The sequence below is a fragment of the Diabrotica virgifera genome, chromosome 4 (genome assembly GCF_917563875.1).
Source record: "Diabrotica virgifera virgifera chromosome 4, PGI_DIABVI_V3a".
In the NCBI taxonomy this organism is placed as follows: Eukaryota; Metazoa; Arthropoda; class Insecta; order Coleoptera; family Chrysomelidae; genus Diabrotica; species Diabrotica virgifera.
Genome location: NC_065446.1, coordinates 119800342 through 119820541, shown reverse-complemented (window position 1 = coordinate 119820541; position 20200 = coordinate 119800342). Strand labels below are relative to the sequence as shown.

General features: G+C 33.9%; 1 protein-coding gene across 5 annotated transcripts in view; it reads right to left on the bottom strand.

Annotated features, from left to right (window-relative positions):
* LOC114331364 (proton-coupled folate transporter) overlaps positions 1-20200 on the bottom strand; it is a 147543-nt gene that overhangs the window by 34279 nt on the left and 93064 nt on the right. For all 5 annotated transcript variants that reach the window (XM_050649590.1, XM_050649589.1, XM_050649594.1 and 2 more), the window contains one exon: positions 401-605. In XM_050649590.1, coding sequence (XP_050505547.1) covers positions 401-605 — 205 coding nt within the window. The remainder of the gene's footprint in view (positions 1-400; positions 606-20200) is intronic.

The following is a 20200-nucleotide window of genomic DNA, read 5'->3' as shown; positions in this document are numbered from 1 at the left end:
TAAGTAAGTGAAGATATAAGTCAAAAACTTGTTTATAGTTATAGCCACGGCCATAATAAACGGGAACAAACCTTTTGGGTCAATGATCAAGAAACACCAGCTATTGCCATTTTGGAAACATTTGTTAAGAATATAGCAGAGTGGAGTCTTCAGCGTCAGCAGCAGATGACAAGTGAATGATTTCTCAGAGCACTGCCGCTTTCGATATTGCATTATGTATCTCCCTCACAGTGCGTATAGAGTTTCCATCCGGTAAAACCCCAAAAATGCAATTTGAGTAATGGAAATTCATAGCGTGAATAATCCACAGCCCGGATAACCCGCGCACGGATAATCGGGGTTCTATTCTAGGATAATATTGATAATATTAATAAATATCGAGATAATATGGTTTACCTACCTCATTATTTATTATTAATTCCTTGGAACCTTGCGGATTTTCTATAGATTCAGGTATACAAAATATTGTATACGCTATCCCGATTGACACACATGCCAATCCAATTGCAAACATGGACGGATAATTAGTAGCGTAAAATATATAAGAACTTGTAATGCTTCCCAAAAGAGAACCAGTTGCTAAGGCAACTTCAGAAAAAACCATTCTAAAATTAAAAATGTATTTTACTATGTATTTAAGAACTTTATTCGTTCTAAAATGGTTAGAAAATAATGAAAATAATTAAACGTAACCGGAGAACGGCATTGTCTCAAGGACGACAAAACTTAGGGGCCCCATCATCGCCCCATTAATGTTGAGATCGGAATCGATACATGTATCACGACAAGTTGCGGTACAAAGTATCATCAGATTTGTATCTGTTTGATGACAATGATACAGACGGCGACATAGTTGTAGACACAGAAGATAAGAGAGTCGTGATACTGATTCAGTGATACTGAGACAGCCAAATACACTATGAGATTTGTATCGCGAGACTGATCTGTATCGATATCGATCATAAGGCCCCCATTAACGTTGAAATCTGTATCGATACATGTCGAAGTATCAGCATCACAATACAAATCTCATAGTGCATTTGGTTCGATACTGAGAGAACCAAATACACTATGAGATTTGTGTCGCGAGACTGATACTTGCGACATGTATTGTAACGGTTTGACGTTACGAAATCAGTTTTGAACTCTTTAAATATCTTTATAATCATTTTCTCTTAATCTAATAATTAAATTCTCTAATTTTCTCGTAAAGGACTACTTACGTGACGTCACACTTTGGCTTCTACGGAACATACTTGTTGAATCGTTCCTTGACGATTAATTCGTGTTCCGTGAGAGTTTGACGTTCTTCTCTTTGAACGAGAGAGGAATGTTCGGCACTTGGCTGTTGGCTGTCTCGACGAATGGCGGGTTGATAATTTTAACTAAATTACTTATATTTAACATCTCCAGTTTAATTTTTAAAGTGAAAAGTAGTTATTACCAATTGTTGTTTTGGAGAAAGGAGAGAAGTGTAAAACACAAACGGAAACTGGATAAGAATCACCCGGTAAAATATTTATTTTTTCCTAATAATTTTTTTAGTTAGCCTTGTTTTTTGTTATGGAACATTTGATATATTAGGTTCATTGTTAAATTTCTTAGTTAACTCATTATTTGGATTTTATGTAGATTGTTACATGTTTATTGAATATTCACTCAAGGAAAATTATATATTAATAGATTTTTTGGTTAGACATAACCAAACATATGCAATTATCAATTAATATTGGAAATACTTATCATTTCGCTGTAGGTTTAAAATTTATTGAACATCCAATATTTTATAAATTCAATATATTTTTACAAATATCATATTGTCTCAGATAAATCATATTCAAAATGTCATTATTTGTTCATATTTTCACACCCAAAATAGTTCAAGGTTACCTGAGAGAGATTAGTTTTTGCTCCATTTAATGGTCGCTTTTCCTGTATTATTTCTTCTAAAAAGGTTTTTCTCATCTACTTATTTCTTCTTCTCTTTACTTTTTGCTCACCGGTTTTTATGAGAAATAAAACGAAGGAAATGTTTTTAGCCACGGAAGAAATATACGAATGCATACCCTTTAACCATCTCGAGAAGCCCTGAGACAGCCACAGCCTAGTCAATCAGGGAATATGTCAATTTGGGAACAAGCTACGGGGCGTTCCAGTCCCATTTTCTGTCATCTTTCCACCTGCACCTACGGATAGAACAGGTTAGCACTCTCCGTGTGCTCATTTATTGGACTGCAGCATCGAACTTTATCTTGAAGTCGTTCGATGAAGGGATTTGTTTGGGAATTATCAGTTAGTGATATTAGTAACTATTGTGCGTTTATCTCAAACTTTTTCTTTTAATGCACTGTTTATTAATTTTTTTTCAGATTTAGCTTAGCTTTTTTATATAACATATTTGTATATTATGGTATTAAGTTCCCAAACTCATGTATGATTTTGCGGTACTGTACGTTGAACTCTACGTATTTGCCCAAAAGGTATTACTTTTTATATTTTATTGTTTATTTAGGTCGATTTCATGTCATTATATAAATTTAGATTGTATTAGTTGCTTGTTTCCCAAATATTTTGTGTTAATTAGCTTTTCCTCATTTGTTCGGTCAATTCAAGTCGGTTGTATATTATATTTATCGTAACTTCAATCTATTTCATTCATTTCTATATTTAACTTTGCTTATTCATTATTGTATTTTCTCTTCGTCAGGCTTTTCCCTATTTATTTACATTATTTTCATATTTGTCGGTTTAATTTAGTTGTACGTAGCAAGTGTACTATAACCATTTGGTAGTCCCATGTGAGTTGTACCCTATATCGTCACCTCAAAGCAACAGTAGGATATGTAAAAAAATGACTTTTGTGATATCCATGTCAAATGATTCGAAATAAACCCTTCTGTTGAGTGTAACACTAAGATATATAAAAGGTGATATACTTTTTTGATAATATTTACTTGTGTAGCTTGATAATATTTACAAGTATCCTTGTGTAGCTTAATTCCTTTTAGCCCAAATTCTATAATGCAACACTAAGACAACATACATATCATACCATTATATTTTGTCGTTTACCCATTTTGGTCATCAATATTAATGCAACACTAAGTTATCTTACGCACATATCCTCAGAGCCGTGCGGTACATCTTTTCAACATGATGCAAGTCTTCGATATGCCGCCCCCTAAGTACTATTGAAAATTAACTTTTATTTTTATTAAATGAACTTACACAAAATGAAGGAAAACTTTTATTTTAAAAACAAAACATAATTTAAATTAAGGGGAACGGAACAAAATGCAAAATTTTGACGCATGTCAAAATTTTTAATGCGTTTTAAATGTATTCATTTTTTTTCGAATCCTAAGAAAACTAAAAAATATTTTTGAAAAATTTAAACGCAGAATAAGCGATTACATTATTACCGAGGGCCGAAAGTTCCTGAAAGCTTCTATAATGCTTATTTTAATAAGTTACAGGGGTGAAAATAAAAGAGAAAATTTAGTGTGATTTTTAATTGCAAATATTTCATTCAAAAGAAACTTTTTATTTATTCTAAGGGACTTTCGGCCCTTGGTAATAAAGTAGTATTTAATTCTGCGTTTAAATTTTTTTAAAATACTTAATAGTTTACCCGTGTTGAGCTAGCCCGCCCACTTGCAAAAATTAAAAAACAAATAGCCCTGATTTATGAGCTATTTATGAGCTCTCATATTCCGCAAACTAAAAATTTTGAGCTCGTTCCACTGAGCAGGAATTTAATACCCTATTGGGGGGGGGGGCTGAGTCAGCCCCCCCACTACTTAAAAATAGGAATATTGAATCGGTTTTTGCGGCAGAATTACGAGCTATTTATGAGCTCTTGAAATTATATAGTTTAGATTTTTGAGCTCATCCCCTTCACCCCCAAACAACCCTTTAATTGATTTAACTTAATAGAAAAATGCTGAGAAAACTTAAAATATATCGTATTGCGGATATAATTCCTATAGCTTATATACTCTAAGAATAAACTATTAAACCACGTGCATTTCGATTATTGAGCTACAACCCCTTCGCAAGAAAACCACCCTATCTTCCCGGCTTAAGAGAAAGTTGTACTTAAAATGCATTAAACTAATTATTTGGCGACTACATATCATTGAATAATTTATAAGCTTCCAAATTACGCGCATTTAGATCAGTAGATTGCAATTTATTTTAGTTTAATTCGTATAGCTTATATTCTAAGAATAAACTCTTAAATCACGCGCCTTTCGATTATAGAGCTACAACCCCTTCGTAAGAAAACCATCCCATATATTCCCGGCTTAAGAGAGAGTTGTACTTAAAATAATTTAAATTAATTATTTGGCGACTACATATCGTTTAATAATTTATGAGCTTGCAAAATATAAGCATCTCAATTATTGAATTGCCATTTTCTTTTTATAGTGCAGTCACTGAAGGTAAAAATCAACTATGACCTTCGATTTCGGTAAATCTCCATTCATTTTCACGAACAAATTAAAAGCAAAATTTATTATATAAAGTTAATAAAATAAGTCAATACTTTTTAAGTTATTAAAGATCAAAGATTTTAATTATTTGTGAAAAAAATGCATGTTTTAAAAAGGTTTTTTGTAAATCACTGAAAAACTTTAAGTTTTTACAAAAAAGTTAATAGTAGTTTAATTCGTATAACTTATATTCTAAGAATAAACTCTTAAATCACGCGTCTTTCGATTATAGAGCTACAACCCCTTCGCAAGAAAACGACCCCATATTCCCGGCTTAAGAGAGAGTTGTTCTTAAAATAATTTAAATTAATTATTTGGCGACTACACATCGTTTAATAATTTATGAGCTTGCAAAATATACGCATCTCAATTATTGAATTGCCATTTTCTTTCTATAGTGCAGTCACTGAAGGTAAAAATCAACTAGTACCTTCGATTTCGGTAAATCTCCATTCATTTTCACGAAAATTGGTGAGCGGATTTTGATACTATCAACTTTTCCTGCATCTTATTTTTCATAGGTATTTCTAAGTACTTTGACAAGTATTTAGTACCTAAGTGTTATAAAATGCATCTTTTTCCCGTTATTTAAGCTTGAACCCTTAGATTTTAACAGTCGCGGAAAAAATATACATTTAATTACCAATAACTTACTTTAAATTAACATTAAAAGGTTTTTCAAGTAATCAATTTATTATATTTTTTATTAGCTTCAATTTTAGTGATGAAAACTTTTTTGTAAAAACTTACAGTTTTTGAGTCATTTATGAAAAATCGCTCTAAAGCATGCATTTTCTTTCCAAAAATTAAAATATTTGATCTTTAATAACTCAAAAAGTATTGATTTATTTTAATCACATTATATAACAAATTTTGCTTACACTTTGTCCCTCTCTCGATTTGTGGGGTTATTTTTAATAAAGTAATTTTCACTCCCGAGAAGGGGTGACATATACCCCAGGCTAAAACCCCAAGTTGTTATTGCCAATTCGTGAAAATAAATGGAGATTTACCGAAATCGAAGGTACTAGTTGATTTTTACCTTCAGTGACTGCACTATAGAAAGAAAATGGCAATTCAATAATTGAGATGCGTATATTTTGCAAGCTCATAAATTATTAAACGATATGTAGTCGCCAAATAATTAATTTAAATTATTTTAAGAACAACTCTCTCTTAAGCCGGGAATATGGGGTCGTTTTCTTGCGAAGGGGTTTTAGCTCTATAATCGAAAGACACGTGATTTAAGAGTTTATTCTTAGAATATAAGCTATACGAATTAAACTACTATTACCTTTTTTGTAAAAACTTAAAGTTTTTCAGTGATTTACAAAAAACCTTTTCAAAACATGCATTTTTTTCACAAATAATTAAAATCTTTGATCTTTAATAACTTAAAAAGTATTTACTTATTTTATTAACTTTATATAATAAATTTTACTTTTAATTTGTTCTTTTATTGATTTGTGCATTTATTTTTTATAAAATAATTTTCACCCCCGAGAAGGGGCGGTATCCACCCTCAGGGTAAAGGCGCAAGGTGGTACCATGTCACCTTTGTTTCTTGACGTATCCTCTAACTACTGACCAATTTTCGTGAAAATCGATGAAGGTTCACCGAAATTGAAGGTAATCGTTGATTTTTACCTTCAGTGACTGCACTATACAAAATAAATTGCAATCTACTGATCTAAATGCGCGTAATTTGGAAGCTTATAAATTATTAAATGATATGTAGTCGCCAAATAATTAGTTTAATGCATTTTAAGTACAACTTTCTCTTAAGCCGGGAAGATAGGGTGGTTTTCTTGCGAAGGGGTTGTAGCTCAATAATCGAAATGCTCTTGATTTAATAGTTTATTCTTAGAGTATATAAGCTATATGAATTATATCCGCAATACGATATATTTTAAGTTTTCTCAGCATCTTTCTCTTAAGTTAAATCAATTAAAGGGTTGTTTGGGGGTGAAGGGGATGAGCTCAAAAATCGAAACTATATAATTTCAAGAGCTCATAAATAGCTCGTAATTCTGCCGCAAAAACCGATTCAATATTCCTATTTTTAAGTAGTGGGGGGGGGCTGACTCAGGCCCCCCCCCACTAGGGTATTAAATTCCTGCTCAGTGGAACGAGCTCAAAATTTTTAGTTTGCGGAATATGAGAGCTCATAAATAGCTCATAAATCAGGGCTATTTGTTTTTTAATTTTTGCAAGTGGGGGGGGGGGGCAGCTCAACACGGGTTAATAGTTTTCTCAGGATTCGAAAAAAATTAATACATTTAAAACACATTAAAAATTTTGACATACGTCAAAATTTTGCATTTTGCTCCGTTCCCCTTAAATGAAATATGTATTCGCATTAAAGAACATTTACAAAAATTACAATTTTGCCCTTCTGACTTTAATTTTGGCAAACTCGTCAATCAGATTGGTGTAATCTAAAGTAGCAGCTAGTGAGGACTCTATTGAAATGAGTGCTAATTTTTTTAGTTTTGTTTGTCTTATGGAGCTTCGTAAATAGTTTTTAATAATTTCTAATTTTGAAAAATTTCTTTCCCCACAAGCTACCGAGACAGGGAGTGTTAATAAAATTCTTAGCTTAGAACTATATTTGGGTATAAAGGAATTAGGCTATTTTGGCATAAACAGTTCAAAATCTCAAAAACTTAAAAAAAGGTTTCATGGAGTATGGTATCATTTGAGATATATCACGCAATTTTTTTAGAAGATCATTTGACTCTATATTCGGTTCTTATTATTTTTCTATTGAAAGTATTAAATGAAGATTCATACAATATTTTTCTATTGTTTTATCATATATTTTCCTCTAATAAAAATATCATATACAAATTTAAAATTTTTATTATGAGTTTCTAGAAGCGAAAATCGGCCAATCAAAGAATTAATGGTAATGTCTAAAATATAGATGAAACATTTTATTTTAATTAACCAGAATACATCTCGAAGTATTGGTATTTTATTTTAAATTTATCTTCCTCTGTTAAAGAACTCATCCACAGATTTTTCGTAATCAAATTGGCGATTGTTTCTCCTGGCTCGAATTTCATTTTCAGCTGGAAATTCGGAACTTATAACAAGATTTTCTGCAATTTCATTAGCAATAATTTTCATTTGGTCTTAGCCAGATAGTCTGTAACTTTTCATTTTTTTTTCTATAGTTTCTGACAATATTTTTACACAATCTGACCAATTTATAGTTACATGTTACAACTGAGAGTCAACTACTGAGAGTATAACTAGTCACTTCAAGACTGAATTTATATGAAATACAATACCATGCCAAAGAACAACACAGTATATAAATTTATAATTATTAAATTTAGTTTCTGGATCTTTGTTGATATCTTCTATTGTTTCGAATAAGAAGTCATATAAACTTACGTGCATAGAAATCGGCCCACTTAAAAATTTGGTCATTTTTGAAGTCTCATATTTCCTAAACCTGTTGGCCGATTTAAGTGGTTTTTTTAACATGTTATAGCCTGATTCTTTAACAATACCACTGTAATAATATTGTTGCTAAACAGGTAAATTTTCATTATATACCGGGTGTACCAATCGAACTGTGTTTTTTTCTCAAAGTTCGCATCACCCTGTGGAATATTCTAGCATTTATAAAATACTGAAATTAAAACTCAATTATAGCCTTAGGTTTTCTTAACATTCTGTTTTTTGATTAATTCGTTTATGTTGGATAATAAAAAAGTTAGGTACTTAACAGCTAGACATGTTCTTCATCAATACACTGTGTTTCTAAATAAGTGCGACAAACTTTAAGGGATAATTCTGCATGAAAAATAATGACAGTTGGCTTTATAAACATATGTCCGCAAATGTTTCGTTTCCGCGATACGGGATGTTGAATTTTTTCTTACAAACAGACGATTTATTTTATTGCTTTAAATCCGGTTGAGATATGCCAATGAAATTTGGTGAGTTTTAGAACGTAGTTATTGCACATTTTTTGAAATACAATTACGAATTTAATATTCACCGTTAGCGCGCATACGTGTAATATGACCGATCATATTACCCGTATGCACGCTAATGGTGACTATAAAATTCTTAATTTTATGTCAAAAAATCTGCAATAACTAACTCTTAAAACCTATCAAATTTCATTTATATATCTCAACTGGTTTTAAAGCAATAAATAAATCGTCAGTTTGTAAGAAAAAATTCAACATCCCGTATCTCGGAAACGAAATATTTGTGGACATACGTTTATAATGCCAACTGTCATTATTTTTTCATGCAGAATTACCCCTTAAAGTTTGTCTCACTTATTTAAAAACACCGTGTATTGATGAAGAACATGTCTGGTTGTTAAAGTACCTAACTTTTTTATTATCTAACAAAAACGAATGAGTCAAAAAGCAGAATGTTAAGAAAACCTGAGGCTATAGTTGGATTTTAATTTCAGTATTTTATAAATGCTAGAATATTTCACAGGGTGTTGCGAACTTTGAGAAAAAAACACAGTTTGATTGGTACACCCGGTATATAATGAAAATTTACCTGTTTAGCAACAATATTTCTACAGTGGTATTGTTAAAGAATCAGGCTATAAGAGGTTAAAAAAATCACTTAAATTGGATAACAGGTTTAGGAAATATGAGACATTGAAAATGACCAAATTTTTAAGTGGGCCGATTTCTATGCACGTAAGTTTGTTTCACAAAATCGAAATCTTGATTTCAAGGCATCTATTCAACTTGACCATCTAGTAGCACTCAAGGGTTTTACAGTTAGTTGTGAAACATGTTTTTTCAGAACTTCCCAACGCTTTGTATATAGAACCAGAAAAAATGTATACAGTTCTTGCATAATACAAAAAAGGTGGTTGTTTCTGCAGAAGAAGATGCGGCGTCATTTATGACTAATTTTAAAGAGTTGCATGCGTAGGGTACGTAAAGAGTCCTCAGATATTTTTCAAGTAGGTATTCTATATTCCACACCCTTTCTTATTCCTTTCATATTGGCCACGTTATCATATAGTATAAGAGCTGTGAGACATTTTTGAGTAGGTATTTTAGGCAACCTGAAAATTTTTCAGGTGACTTTTCCATGATATCCTAATACAAAAATGCCGGTCTGGCTGAAGGGTAGCGGTTATTTTCCCCAAAAATCCCCCCCAAATTTAAAAAAGGGTAAAAATTGTTATTACAAAAAATATCATTGACGTGACTTTAAAGTAAATTTAAATATTCAAATATAAAAAAACAAACAGGCCAGGCGATTTGAGGGCGATTTTAACTCTGCAAGATACTTGCATGGGCGTCCCAGCATTATTTTCAAGTGATGCATCTGAACTTCAGAAGATTTCATCTGAATCTATACATACTATGAACGAGTATAAAATATACAACTATACATGCATAGCTATGTACATTGTACATTCCTTCCGGACAGGGAGGTGCAATTGTTATTTTAACAGGGTATTTTTTAATATTAAAAATAAATATTCTTAAAGACAGGTTTTTTTTGGTGAAATTTTCCAACTGCCATGTGATCAAACAAATTACGCGTGCAGTATAAATGAAAAGCGCTATAGGTAAGCACCAGTGTGAGAAAGAGCGTATACCGATAGCTGTTTGCGTCCTCTGTTGTAACTGAGCGAGTCCGTTCGCTCGAGAAAAATCACGTGACCTGGCGATACCCATGTTGTTGTAAGTAACTTTTTTTAATTAAAGGAAAATAATACGGACTATACAATAGATTTTGCAAATATTATAGAAAAAGACAAATTTATTATTATAAATATATAGGTAAAAAAGTATAAAACTACAATCTAAATTAATTCTGTGTCCGAATCTTGTACTTCTTCTTCAAACTCCTCATCTGAGCTTAAATATTCATTCTCTTTTTCTTCGTCAGACTGCCCTCGAGACTCAGATTCCTCTTCTACCTGATCTGTAAATAGTGGTAATATATACAGTGCGTCCATAAAGTAACGAATAAATTCATTATTTCGTAAACCGCCGACTTTCGCGAAAAATCCCGAAACAGGTCGATTTTTATTTTTAATTTCCGATTTTTTGGCATATATATCATACTAGTGACGTCATCCATCTGGGCGTGATGACGTAATCGATGATTTTTTAAATGAGAATATGGATCATGTGATAGCTCATTTGAAAGGGTATTCAATTCTCTATTCACTAATGTAAACATTTACATAATTATTTATACAAGGTGTTCAAAAAAACATTTTTTAAATTAAAATAAATGGGACAAAAAGAAGAACGTATGTAATTTATCTAATTCAAAATACGTTTTAATGTTGTCAGAAAACAGGAAAAAATGTTTTTTTGACAAATAAATATTGTTTTTCGCTTAAATTCAATGTCAAAGCTGCCACCCACCTGCCTCTTGCCAGTTTGAACATTTCGTTTAAGCGAAAATCAATGTTTATTTGTCAAATAAAATTTTTTTTTGTTTTCTGACAGTAGTAAAACGCATTTTGAATTAAATAAATTACATACATTCTTCTTTCTGTCTCAATTATTTTAATTAAAAAAATGTTTTTTTGCACACCCTGTATAAATAATTATGTTAATGTTTACATTAGTGAATAGAGAATTGAATACCCTTTCACCTGAGTTATCACATGACCCATATTTTCATTTAAAAAAATCATCGATTACGTCATCACGTCCAGATGGATGACGTCACTAGTATGATATATATGCCAACAAATCGGAAATTAAAAATAAAAATCGCCCTGTTTCGGGATTTTTCGCGAAAGTTGTCGGTTTATGAAATAATGAATTTATGCGTTACTTTATGGACGCACTGTATTTAGAGTTAATTAAAAATTAATTAGTGATTAATTAATTGAGTTGCTACGTATTCTTACTTATAATATAACCATTACTTAATACTTTTCCTTATTTAACCAATCACATCAGGTTTTTTATTTCTTAGTATATGACCAAAGTAGCTCATTTTTTCCTTCATAGTGTTGAGTATTTCTTTTTCTTTTTTCATCTTTCTTAATGTTTCTGTCTTTGCTACGTGTTGTGTCCATGATATTTTTTACATTATTCGATAACACCACATCTCAACAATGGCAAGTCTTTCTTCAGATGCGCCCGTGATTGTGCAGGCTTCGACTGACGAGTCTGAGGAAGAAGAAGAGAATGAATATTTAAGCTCAGATGAGGAGTTTGAAGAAGAAGTACAAGATTCGGACACCGAATTTACTTAGCTTATAGTTTTATACTTTTTTACCTATATATTTATAATAATAAATTTGTCTTTTTCTATCATATTTGCAAAATCTATTGTATAGTACGTATTATTTTTTTTTATTAAGAAAAAGTTACTTAAAAACTATAATATATAATAATTACTCTAACGTTTCGAGGCACAACAACATGGGTATTGCCAGGTCACGTGATTTTTCTCGAGCAAACGGACTCGCTCCGCTAGAACAGAGGACGCAAACAGCTATCGGTATACGCCCTTTCTCACAGTGCAGCTTACCTATAGCGCTTTTCATTTATATGCACGGGTAATTTGTTTGATGACATGGCAGTTGGAAAATTTCACCAAAATCCTGTCTTTTTAGAATATTTTTTTTAATATTAAAAAATACCCTGTCAAAATAACAATTGCACCTTCCTCTCCGGCAGAAATATACATAGCTATGTATGTATAGTTGTATATTTTATACTCGTTAATAGTATGTACAGATTCAGATGAAATCTTCTGAAGTTCAGATGCATCCCCTGAAAATAATCCTGGGACGACCATGCAAGTATCTTGCAGAGTTAAAATCGCCCTCAAATCGTCTGGCGTGTTTATTTTCTTTATATTTGAATATTTAAATTTACTTTAAAGTCACGTCACTGATATTTTTTGTAATAGCAATTTTTACCCTTTTTTTAACTTTGGGGGGGATTTTTGGGGAAAATAACCGCTACCCTCCAGCCAGACCGGCATTTTTGTATTAGGCTATCATGGAAGAGTCCCCTGAAAAATTTTCAGGTTGCCTAAAATACCTACTCAAAAATGTCTCACAGCTCTTGGACCAATAGCCTTGTCCTCTAAGCCATTTTAACTCAAGACCTAACTTTTTCCAATTTGTCAAAATAAGTTAAACCTTCTGTTCTGTTAAACGTTCACTGGTTGAATCACTAGCTTTAAAAAAGCAATAAAAAATTCTTCGATATTATATTTATTCTGACAAGAATAAAAAGCGACAACTCTTATCGTAAATGCGAGCTATTCAATATGACTTACATCTGGGGTACCCATTAAACTTATCAATTGCTGCTTAAATAAGTCACAAACTATGTATCTCAAGATTCTCGTTGAACTATTCTGTTCTTCCATTACTGGATCATTACTTCCATTATTAGTTTGAAATAAATGATCAGTTGTTCCACAAAAAGCAAAACATTGTGAGGCCAAAAGTCTAATTCTTTCCAAACTTCTCTTGTGTTGAATTATCCATTATTATATTAGATTTTACTAATTATGCCGCCCCCCTTGTGATGCCGCCTGATGCGGCTGCCTCACCGCATCATAGCACGGCACGGCCCTGCATATCCTACTGTTGCCATGATGCCATGTAGTTATTGCTGAGTTGCGATTATGTCTGTGTTTATATCATCCAGCTTGCGGTCACAATTTTATCTTCAGTAATTTAAACAATAGTTCTATTACACTGATGTTAAAAGGTGTATGTTAAGAGTAAAAATGAATAATTCAGCCAATTCAAATTCTAAAAATTATGTGTATCTAGAAGAAGTCAGTATTTAGTGTATTTAGCGAACAAAAATAATACTGATTCTGAGTTGTTATCTGGAATTTATCAAGCACAGGAAAAAGGTACCTAAGTTAAATTCATGATAAATTCCCCTTTAGAAATTTCGGGCTGATTTAAGAAGATGCAAGAAGTTTTTACTTTCACAATTTTCAGCATCCGCTATTACCAAAACTGATTCTGATGATTTTTTAATATTATTTTGTTTATTATCTTGTCAAACTTTTAAATTTTTGGAAAACAAATATGTTCATGTTATAATTTATGTAATAACATGCTTGAACAGCAAAATTGTTTTGTTTTTTGTATTGAAATGTGTAAAGTTTTAAACAAAACTTTAGTGCAATATAAGTTTATATAACAGAAATTTACAGATATCGTTAAAAAACAGATTATCTTTGAGGGCAACAGTAGGACAACTAATGTCCAATATCAAATATTCAGTATTCATATCCGAAATTGGACAGTATCATTTTATCACCCAGTAGATCGAATGCATTTATTTGTTATTAAACACACACACGTAATTAATTAAATTACATACACATTTGGTCAATTATCAATAATATAATTTGGACATCAGCCAAAAGTTGCTGACATAAGATAAACAATTTAAATTTACCTTAATTAGATACACAAAATCACGCGGGGCCCGTGTTTACATTGACCCAATTTAAACTTATATAAAACTAAGATCTCTTGTCTAGAAATTCAATTATTATTAATTCATTAACGCGAGTGAGTGTCTTCAACGCTCATCATTTAAATCTCTACTCAAAGTACCCCGGGTCAACATCCATAGTGTAAGTCTCATCAATAAACTCTGCTACTATTATTTGGTGTTTCCATCACAACTTAAAGACCATCTACACTGAGCCAACGAAGGGATATTGTTCATGGTCCTATCGAGAAAAAGAATACTTCAAGGAAGTTTGAGAAAGCCTATACAGTCCACACCAGCAACACCCTCAGTAGCAGATAGAGACCACTAGACCCGGGAGAACGAGAGCCGATTGCAGAGCTAAGAGCAGTACCATAGCCGAGAGCCGATTGCAGAGCTAAGAGCAGTACCAAAGCCGAGAGCCGATTGCAGAGCTAAGAGCAGTACCAAAGCCGAGAGCCGATTGCAGAGCAGTACCATAGCCGAGAGCCGATTGCAGAGCTAAGAGCAGTACCAAAGCCGAGAGCCGATTGCAGAGCTAAGAGCAGTACCATAGCCGAGAGCCGATTGCAGAGCTAAGAGCAGTACCAAAGCCGAGAGCCGATTGCAGAGCTAAGAGCAGTACCAAAGCCGAGAGCCGATTGCAGAGCTAAGAGCAGTACCATAGCCGAGAGCCGATTGCAGAGCTAAGAGCAGTACCAAAGCCGAGAGCCGATTGCAGAGCTAAGAGCAGTACCAAAGCCGAGAGCCGATTGCAGAGCTAAGAGCAGTACCATAGCCGAGAGCCGATTGCAGAGCCTACCAGAAGCGAGGGACCCTAGACGTCTAAGAAAACAAAAAAAAACCGTAAGTTTTTGAATAATTACAAAATCTTCCAACTGTTACATTCGTACAATTTAACAAGTTTGTATTTTTATTATAATTCAACAATCTAGAACAACACTCTCCACTCTATCAATAGTAAAATAATGTACTTTAGAATGTATACCATATAAATAATGCAGAGACAAAAATATATTTGAAAAATAATTTGAAAAAAAAGAAACGTTCATAAACATATAGCTTGCTTTAATTTCAATTAAATACTTTATTTCGAAAAAATTAAAATACTACGTAATTTATAGAACGATAAAAGTCCACTCTATATAATAATTTCAGTTAAATTTTCACTATTTTAGAAAATGAAAATATTTTACCTATTTCTGTAAAAAGTAATAACATAGATATCTAATTGCCAAATTTGAATAAGATTCCAGTATTAATATTACATATATCATTTACAGATCTTTTATAAATACAAAGGTTCATTAAATTATCCAACCAAAGAATTTCAATTTTAGCGTTAGTGAAATCGTAATACTATTCAGTTTATTTACAAACAGAAATCACTTAGTCAGGCAAGCGACCTACGGTAACGTTGAAAAATTGCAAACTTGACAAGGGCATACAATTACATTTTTATTTATATACATTCTGGCTTACAAGAGAGCGTGATAGTACAGGTATAGTAAATAAATATAATTGTTAATAAGCAGATATTTTTTTTTGTGTGAATTTGATGGCCTTGGACTAGCCAATTAGCCAGACATTATAGGCATATTTAAGTACATTGCAAAATACAGTTCATATTGTTTAATATATTTACCGCTGAATTTAAAATTTTATAAAAATAACCATGGAAAGTGTATACGTTAAGCAAGCGGAGATAGGAGCAGAATTAGCGAAACTAGTTTCAAATACTAAAAAGGATTCTCAATCTCGGAGGACTCAACAATACATCCGGGATAGGCAGGAAAAATTAGAAGAATATTGGGCAAAATTTCTGAATAACCACGAAAAGCTGCTAGAAGGAGGTATAACGAAAGAAAAATATTTTGAAACAAAATACCATGATCAGGTATTTAAGACATATATTGAGGGGAAAACCCTGTTGGAAGAATATGGAAGGGTGCTGAAAAGAGGAAAAGCACCGAAAGTAAAGGAGATACAGATAAGGAAGCAAAGAATCGAGGAATTATTACGGCCAGAAAATGAACAAGATTTGCAGGAGGATGAAGAGCTGCAGTCAGAGTTAAGAGAATACATGGAAAAGGTGAATACACTAATAATTGAAGCAGCAGTAAATGAGGAACTAGACGCTATAGATAATGGAGAAGTAGAGAGAATAAATCAACTAAAGATGAGAGTCAGGGAAACCTTGAAGAAAATAAGGCCAGGAATGCAACGGCCAGAAAGCACACAGAGGAGGGACGGTGTGACATTACCGCAGGTAAAAATCCCTGTGTATGAAGGCAGGTATGAAACGTGGAGAACTTTCCACGATCTGTTTACAAAAGTAATACATGAAAACGACCAGTTATCAAACGCAGAAAAAATGCAGTACCTAAAAACTCAACTAAGAGGGGAAGCCAACAGAATGATACAACACTTAAACATATCCGAGGCCAACTACGAAGTGGCCTGGAACATGCTAAAAGATAGATATGAGAATCCAAGGATGATATTGTTTAAATTGATAGACAGGATGCTACTAGCACAGGAAGTAAAGGAATCTTCTGCTAGAGCATTGAAATCACTACATGACACCTTCCACGAAAGTCTGGAAGCCATAGGAGGGTTAGGAACAGACACGGAAGCGTGGAGCCCATTGGTAGCCCGAATTATCATAACTAAATGGGACAATGAAACCAGGAGGCTGTACGAAAACCACGTTGGAGACAGTAGAGAGATACCGACGTACAAATCGACACAAACATTCTTACAGCGAAGATTCCAGACACTGGAACTGCTGGAGTCAGAAAAAAGACAAGAGAAGCAAGGAGGATCTAGGAGGAAACCAAGAACACGTTGCGTGATATGCAACGGAGATCACGGAGTACCGAACTGCAGAGAATTTCAGGAACTCAATGTAAGAGACCGAAACAGGATGATAAAAGAAAAAGGATTGTGTGCAAACTGCCTAGCACATAAAAAAGAAAAACAATGTTATGTACAATATAGGTGCAGACACTGTGGCGGAGACCATCACCATATGTCGCATTATGAGAAAGGAACCACAGGCAACAAAAGAAACTCCAATGAAACGAAAGGAGAACAAACACAAGAAAGAAATGGAAGAGATTCGAATAATAGAAGAAACGGGTATCAAGCTAATAGGTACAGAGGAGGAAATAATAATCCATACAACGCCAGAGAACAAAATAACGGAAGGCGAGAAAATACACAAGATACCAATGGGCATAGGAATATCAACGACCACCAAAGAGGGCAGAATTCAGTAAACTGTGCAAGCCATAAGGAAGGTGAAGCATTACTAGCGACAGCTGTTGTACGCATAAGAGATGCGAAAGGAGATTCACACATAATGAGAGCATTAATCGACCAAGGGTCACAATGCGCATTTATAACGGAACAAGCTGCGACGACGCTAGGAACAACAAGGAAGCCCATACAGGCGACCATATCCGGGATAGGCTCGTCAGGAGAAAAAACAGCCAATTGGAGTATGAAACTTTTAATCGAAACTCATTACGAAAGTGACTTCGAGATGGAAATAGAAGCACTAGTATTACCGAAGATAACAAGGAATTTACCGGAACAGGATATAATTCTACCGGACTATAACGAGAAAAATGCAATACTGGCAGATCCAAGATATTACAAGGTAGGGAAAATAGACTTACTACTAGGAGTAAAAGAATACAGTTACATATTGACAGAAGGGATGCACAGAATAAGTAATGGACTCCTGAGTCAAAACACCAAACTAGGATGGATAGTTTCGGGGATAGCACGAGAGAAGGAGACTACAAAAGCAGAAGTATGCTGTATGATATCCAGACAAGAGATGGACATACAAATAAAGAAATTCTGGGAATTAGAAGAAGTAAATCAGGAAACAAGTTTATCAGTAGAAGAACAAGAATGTGAAGAAAGGTATCGACAGACAGTAAAAAGAGATGAAGACGGGAGATACGAAGTGAGAATTCCGTTTAAGGAAGACATAACAAAGATAGGAGAATCTAAGCAGCAGGCATTCGCCAGATTGATGCAACTAGAAAGGAAGTTTGCAAAAGACAAACAGTTAGAAGCGAATTACAGACAATTCATGGAAGATTATGAAAACCAAGGTCATATGGTAATAGCAGAAAACCAGGGAGATGGGTACTACCTACCTCATCATCCAGTGAGAAAAGAGGACAGTACTACAACGAAAATAAGAGCCGTGTTTGATGCATCAAGTAAAAGCTCATCGGCAGTAAGCCTGAATGATATTATGCACACAGGGCCGAAATTACAACAAGATTTGACAAATATACTATTACGATGGAGATCCAATAAGATAGCATACTCAGCGGATTTGGAAAAAAAGTTTAGACAAATCAGAATGGCAGAAGAAGACCAAAAATATCAAAAAATTTTGTGGAGAAAGGACACAAAGGACCCAATACAAGAATATAACTTAACGACGGTGACATACGGCACGGCCGCAGCACCATTTTTAGCGTTGAGAACAATACAGCAATTACAAGAAGACGAAGGAGCGAGGTTCCCGTTGGCATCGAAAATTGTAAAAGAAAACATGTATGTAGACGATATACTAGGAGGAGCGGAGACAGTGCAGGAAGCAGAAATAGCCCAAAAGAAATTAATACAACTGTTCAGAAAAGGAGGTTTCATTCTCAGAAAATGGTTGAGCAACGAAGAAAAAATAATGGAGAACGTACCGGAGGAAATGAGGAACGTAGACTCCAAGGCATTCAAACAAGAAGAAGTACGGAAAACGTTAGGAATACACTGGTCCCCGAAAGAAGATATAATTACATTCAAAATAGGGATAACGACAGCAAAGAAAATAACGAAAAGACACGTACTGTCAGAAGTAGCAAAACTATACGACCCACTAGGGTGGATAGCACCTGTAGTAATTCAGGCGAAAATGTTCATACAGGAATTATGGGAGCAAAAAACCAGTTGGGATAAAGAATTAACTAGCAACCAACAAAGCAGGTGGAATACATACCAGGCGCAATTAGTAAATCTGGAGAAAATAACATTGCCCAGGTGGAACAACTTAAGCAAGACAAACAAAGTAGAACTACATGGATTTGCAGATGCATCTATGAAAGGATATGGAGCGGTAATCTACTCAAGGGTGTTAGGCCCAGAAATCAAAACGAATCTAATGATAGCAAAATCGAAAGTCGCACCATTGAAAGGAAAAACGACATTACCGAGGCTCGAGTTGTGTGCCGCGGTGCTATTAGCAAATTTAATGAAGAAAACCCTACAAGCATTGAATAGGGAAAACATTGAGGTATATGCATGGTTAGACTCAATGATAACCCTGGCTTGGATAAGGGGATCATCAAAAAGGTGGAAAATGTTCGTCGCCAACAGAGTAGAGGAAATAAGAGGCGTTATAGGACCGAAAAATTGGCATAAGGTAGATACGAAGGAAAACCCAGCGGACATCCTCTCACGTGGAAGTACCGCATCAGAATTATTAGAAGCAGAGCTATGGTGGAAGGGACCAACTTGGCTGACTAGTAACAAAACTTTAACGCAGGAATCAGAAGAAATACCAGAGACAAATGAGGAGGAAGTCAAAACGAAAATAACGGTGCACACGACAACGATAAAGGAGGACATATGCGAGAGATTCTCAAATTTAGAAAGAATGAGAAGAGTACTTGCATACTGTAGGAGATTTGCAGACAAATGCAGAAAAAAGTATGTGGACAAAGTCAGCTGACAGTCCAAGAATTAGAGGAAACGCTATTAAAGGTGATAAAGCACACACAGCACGCCTACTTCAAACAAGAAATAAAGAAGCTGGAGAAGAAACAGCAGTTAGACAAGAAAAATAAATTAGCGTCACTGGTACCATTCCTGGATAGACAAGGAATTCTAAGAGTCACCGGAGACACACGAATCTAAAGTACGGAGAAAAACATCCGATAATTTTGCCAAAGGATAGTGCATTAACAAAGTTACTTATAGCAGATAGTCACGCAAAAAATCTACATAGCGGATTACAACAAACACTACAGTATATAAAAAGGAAATACTGGATAATCAACGGCAGAAGAACCGTGAAAGATCATCTAGCAAAATGCTTAAGGTGCAGGAGGTATAAAAGCCAAGCAGCACAACAATTAATGGGAGATCTACCGAAAGACAGAGTGAACCCGAGTCATCCCTTTACTAACACAGGGATAGATTATGCCGGGCCAATAAAAATAAGTA